The 5,960-nt window shown below is 36.5% G+C and overlaps 1 protein-coding gene across 1 annotated transcript; it reads right to left on the bottom strand.

Annotated features, from left to right (window-relative positions):
* Positions 1-444: 444 nt before the first annotated feature.
* Positions 445-2,885, bottom strand: LOC145063594 (uncharacterized). The gene is made up of 2 exons (XM_079011188.1): positions 2,671-2,885; positions 445-1,819 (listed from the first exon to the last, which is right to left on the bottom strand). The coding sequence occupies exons 1-2, from the start codon at positions 2,732-2,734 to the stop codon at positions 576-578; spliced, it is 1,308 nt and encodes a 435-aa protein (XP_078867314.1). The 5' UTR covers positions 2,735-2,885; the 3' UTR covers positions 445-575.
* Between the last annotated feature and the right edge of the window lie 3,075 nt (positions 2,886-5,960).

A 5,960-nucleotide genomic window follows, 5' to 3' on the forward strand; every position in this document is an offset into this window, starting at 1 on the left:
TTTTTCCGTAGCAATTTCGTAACTATCTGCTTATAGCTACGGATTGTGTTGTAGCTATTACACAACTTTTCTACTAGTGTTGCTGAAATTCTTTTTGAAAAAAAATATAAATAAATAAAATATAAAATAGAAAATCAATATTTTTTTTCAGCGAATATATAAAAAAGCTGCGATTTTTAAAAGTATAAAGTTAAAAAAAAATTATAATCTCTAAGTATTTTTTATGCATTTTTATGATTTTAGGATTTATAGGGTTTTTTTTATTTTTTTCCATATAACACTTCCTTTATATATATATATATATATATATATATATATATATATATATATATATATATATATATATATATATATATAAAAGTGTGTTACATTGTGGCTTTGTACAGTTTAACAAATAATACAAAAAAAAAAAAAAATTATAAAATTACATAAAAAGCATAATGATGATGTTAAAATTTATTAACACATTGAATGCCCTGATAACTTACATTACACTTCTACAACAAGCATTACGCTTAGAAAATGCTTAGGAGTTAGGAAGCATTTTCTACTTATTTGTACTCGTAGAAATCTTGCTAATTGAAGGATGTAGCTCTTTTTCGGTTTCGATTTTGGACCCCGCAGGCCTGCATGCAAGTGAAATAGTCTTCGAAATGGTGACATGGTTTATCGCCACCAGTAGGAGGCGGAGACCCGCCACCGGCAGCAGGAGGTGATGATCGGCCACCACCACCACCGGCAGCAGGAGGTGATGATCGGCCACCACCACCACCGGCAGCAGGAGGTGATAATCCGCCGCCACCGCCACCGGCAGCAGGAGGTGATGATCCACCGCCACCACCACCGCCACCGGCAGCAGGAGGTGATGATCCACCACCACCGCCACCAGCCGCAGGAGGTGATGATCCACCGCCACCGCCACCAGCAGGAGGTGATGATCCACCGCCACCGCCACCGGCAGCAGGAGGTGATGATCGGCCACCACCACCACCGGCAGCAGGAGGTGATGATCCGCCACCACCGCCACCAGCAGCAGTAGGTGATGATCCACCGCCACCGCCGCCGGCAGCAGGAGGTGATGATCGGCCACCACCACCATCAGCAGGAGGTGATGATCGGCCACCACCGCCACCGGCAGCAGGAGGTGATGATCCACCACCACCGCCACCAGCAGCAGGAGGCGATGATCCACTGCCACCGCCACCAGCAGCGGGAGGTGATGATCCGCCACCATTGCCACCAGCAGTAGGAGGTGATGATCCGCCACCGCCACCACCACCGGCAGCAGGAGGTGATGATTTGCCACCACCACCGGCAGCAGGAGGTGATGATCCACCACCACCACCACCAGCAGGAGGAGGTGATGATTTGCCACCTCCACCGACAGCAGGAGGTGATGATCCACCACCATCACCACCAGCAGGAGGAGGTGATGATTTGCCACCACCACCGGCAGCAGGAGGTGATGATCCACCACCACCACCACCACCAGGAGGTGATGATCCGCCACCGCCACCTGCAGGAGGAGTTGATGATCCACCATCGCCACTGGCAGCAGGAGGTGGTTTTGAACCTTTTCTAGGTGGTTTTGAACCTTTTCCAGGAGATGTGAATCCGGGAGGAGCGGGTACAGAATCTTTTGGAGGTTTCTTGGCACAGTCAAAGTAGCAGAAGCAACCAGATTTCCCTTCACGCGAGTGACAAGCTCCGTGTATTGCTTTCTCCCAATCAATGCATTTTTTATCACACTTCTTGTTATTGCACTTTCCATTCCACGTTTGGCTCATACGTTCGCAAAATTTTACAGCAGTCGCGATTTCTGTTGAATGCATGCAAAATTGAGTTAATTAATCCTAATGAATGAGTATTAAGATAATAAATAGTGAAGTAGAAGGTAGTACTAAATGATTTATTTAAACGGTGTGCTGTTAGTTATTTAACAAATATTCTCTTTTTTAATAAGGATAAACCCGACAAATCACTCATATATAAATGTTTCCTATTCTGCATGTTTGCATGAATAATGAATTACATGCGGTAATTAACATGGGGGCGGTAATTAACATGGGCAATGGGGGTTTAGAGGGAGCAAAGTGGACAGTTGCAGAGGGCCCAATATTTTTGATTATATATTTTTATTTAAAACTATAAAATTATAATAAAGATAAAGACCATTTTTTTTCTTGTTCGTTATAGACTTTTAAAAATATTTTATTTTTCAGAACCGGCCCTGGTAATTAATCTTAATTAGTGACCACATAAACGAATTAATCGCTTACTATTTAATCGGTCAAACAAAAACCCTACAAGAAAACCTAATTATTGAAATTTGTTACTGCAAGTCTTTCGTTAGAGTAATTTATCAGAAGTTTGAAGGGATAGACTTTCCCGAAAATTGAAAGGTACGCTACAGAGAAATTAAATATCCTCCTACAATTTAATTTTATTTGGGAAGTGATTTGTACACAACAGTTTTCTGCAACACATAACAATTTATGCATTATAGAGTTGTACAGTATAATATTTTAAAACACCAATTGTTGTGTATGGAAAAAAATTGTTGTGTACAAATCATCACCCTATTCGGTATATTAAATTTCTATTACCAAAAAACTTTGGCTGAAGCATAAATGAAAGTAAAAATGGTCGTAAAGTAGTTAGATTAAGCACCTGAGATAGCAAGAGCGAAAATAAGAGGAAGGAATACAAACAAAAAAGTTGGTTGTTTAGACATATTGACTTATGAGTAAGCTGAGAACACTCGCTACCAGTTGCGTGAAAGTAGAGGCCGAGTAATGGGGATTATTTATAGAACGAACAAGCTTCACCAAATACGTGTTGAAGATGAGCACAAATCTTGATTAAACGAATCAGCAAAATATCAAAAGCTCCACAAATGTTATTGTCTTGATTTCGGTGCGTTGTTTATATAACAAAAAAAAATTATAGATACACATTTTAGTGTATGACGTTCACCTAAAGTATAACTAAGCAATATTATGAAAAAATTGGCTCGTATTTTGATTTTGAATTTATAAATCTAATCATGTTTCAAGATTTATGATTTTAAATCTTAAATACATGGTCACATACTTATTTTATTTTTTACTTTTTTAATTGTTAAAAAGACAATAAGTCAGATTATTCTCAGTAGGTTAACCAATCAAGAAATATATCGACGACTATTTTGAGTTAGGTTTTGTAGCTCTGAGATGTGTGGTAAGACACTCTAGTAATATATACATTGTATACATTGTATATACGCAGCATAACATCGCTAATATCTTGTAATATATACATTGTATATTTGCACCTATGACATCGTAATATATACATTGTATATTTGCACTTATAACATCGCTAATATCTTGTAATATATACTTTGTATATTTGTAGCTATAACATCGCTAATATTTTTACTATTGCTTTAGTTGATCCATACATTTGATAGGTGTATGCTACCGATGATATTTATAGGTAGGGTCCCTATGGATGGGCACTATATATATGCTCAATGTTCATACACTACTAGAAAACTGGACAATTTCCCACTGTTATATCCCTCAGAAATCCGTCGTTAAAGCTTATTTCCTACAGAATACTGACAAAACTAGATTTGTCGTAAAAAGTCCCGTGGGAAATTATTTGTGACGGATTTCAGACGGTTTTAGTAACAGACTATCAACATAAATTTCCGTCGAAAATATACCGATGGATTACCAAGGAAATGTTTTTTTTGACCAGCTTTGACCGTATTTTCTGACGGATCGATTACCAACAAAAGGTAATTTCCAATAGACTACCGACGGACACATTTTGTGACGGATTACCGATGGACACTTTTAGTGACGCGGATTACTGACGAATGCATTAATAAGTGTTTTCTCATTACAATAAACATCATCTAATACAATCAAAGTGTCAAATATTACTAAGTGCTTAAAACATAAAACTAAGGATTATTTGGTTGATTATCGGGTTGCCCGATGAATTTCATATAGGCCTCCATTTGTTGTTCGAATTAAGCTTGTTTTTGTTGCATTTGCAACTCAATTACTTCTACTTGCCTTCTTTCCATTTCATTTCTCATATCCATTTTTCCATATCATGTGAAGCTAGACATTGTCAAGGAAATGCAACTGTAAAAAAGACCCTACAATTTAATACAAAAATTCAAAATGGATGTCAAGGTTGAGCTATAAGTTAAAAAGCAGTGAAAATATATCACTATTTTCATGTTATGAAAATCAAAAACTATGTTTAATCATACTCAATACAAATGAACCAGAACTATTAGCATCAACCATATATATACATGATACAGAAGTATGATACAGAATTGAAGTTGTGAAAAACAAGCCATAACTTGTAAAATCATAGTGGTTTGGCAAATTTTACATCAAAAAGTCCAAGTAAAAGGCAGTCAAATGAAATTTTTGAACATGGTTCTTTTTTAAACAACATACCATTGAGCCCATTTGTAATTCATGTTTCATATTGAGACATGTTAGAATGTACAGTGTGGGCAACGCCCACTCGCATTTTCTTTTCGTGACATGACACTAGAAAAACAGCGTGGTAATGCTAGCACACCGCCCAACCTGTCGTTTTTGTGCGTTACGTTACTAAGGACAACAAGAGTTTTTCCACGTTGCAGGTCCATTTAAAAAATGGCAAGTTACCCTCGCCTCTATGCGTACATGTTAACAACGAAGAACACAATAACTTTTCGGGTTGCGCAATTTTGGCCCCTCAAGTTCCATATTTTTATGAGTTTAATCCTTAACCAAACTTATCTTACAAATCTGATTAACAAACCTTGTAAGAAGTTAAATCTTAGCTTGGAAAGTGTTTCGCTATGAAGGATTCACGAGAGACTGCTTATATTCTGGGTATAAAGATTTTGAGAAATAGAAGTAGAAGACTAATTGGACTTAGGGGCTATTTGTCAGGATCTGAATTTTTAAGAGGTCTAAATTTATAAGAGGGTCTGAATTTTTAAGATCTGAATAATTAAATGTTGTTTGGTTATAACATCTGAATTGATATGCTGAAGTATAAAAATGACCATTTTACCCTTCTATATATTTTTTTTTTCTAAATTCAATATTTTTACTTATAAATTAATCAAAATAATCAAACCAACAACTTCTTAAATTATTATAAAAATAAAAATATAAACACCATTCATTCGATCGATTAATCTTTACATGTAAATTTTTTTTTAATACTTCATAACCAAGTATACAAGTCCAGTTAATTGGCACTCCATAATTGACTTTTGACCAACAATTGAAGTAAATAAATAAAACAATTGAATTGCCATCGAAAATCGTCATTCTGTCATCGTCATTTAAACCCGTTTTTCAAGCATCTTCTCCATTCTATCTAATAATCATTGAAATGAAGCATACTCCCATTGATAACCAACCAACCTAAATCGAAGCTCCATTGAAACAAAAACACACAAAAAAAAATTCTTTATCATCATCAACTAATAACTGCAACTAATCGAAGAATCGAATTAACCCACTTACAAATTACGTTTTCCAAAAACAGCCAACAATGAAAAATACATTCGAGAAAAAAAGCAAAAACCAAGTTTATATCTATTGATAGTCGATTCATATGGCAAAAATGAGAAAAACCTTACCTACAATCGGAGGTCGGAATCATTGTAAATAGGTGGAGGTCAATGTTGCTGCAACAGTTGGTAAAGGCGGGGCGGCAAAACTAGCGACAATGTTTTGTAGATCGGAGGAAGCAAATGATTATTGGAGATTGGAGATCAGAGAGGGAGAGGAAGTTGGGTGAGAAAGAGGAGAAGGCGAGAAAGAGAGAACGTGTTTTACGTTAAGGGCATAGCGCGTCTTTTATTTTTTCAGATGGGGTTTCAAATATGATTCGGTAAGTGATAAAATTCAGATTAAGACCAAAAATTAAGAGGTAAACAAACCGTC

Source organism: Lactuca serriola, chromosome 7 (genome assembly GCF_051521515.1).
Source record: "Lactuca serriola cultivar US96UC23 chromosome 7, Lser_US96UC23_V15, whole genome shotgun sequence".
Classification (NCBI taxonomy): Eukaryota; Viridiplantae; Streptophyta; class Magnoliopsida; order Asterales; family Asteraceae; genus Lactuca; species Lactuca serriola.

Coding starts and splice junctions, on each gene's coding strand:
- LOC145063594 (XM_079011188.1), bottom strand. CDS start 2,734: ATGTCTAAACAACCAACTTTTTTGTTTGTATTCCTTCCTCTTATTTTC. Junction 1,820..2,670: donor TTTCGCTCTTGCTATCTCAG/GTGCTTAATCTA, acceptor TGCATTCAACAG/AAATCGCGACTGCTGTAAAA.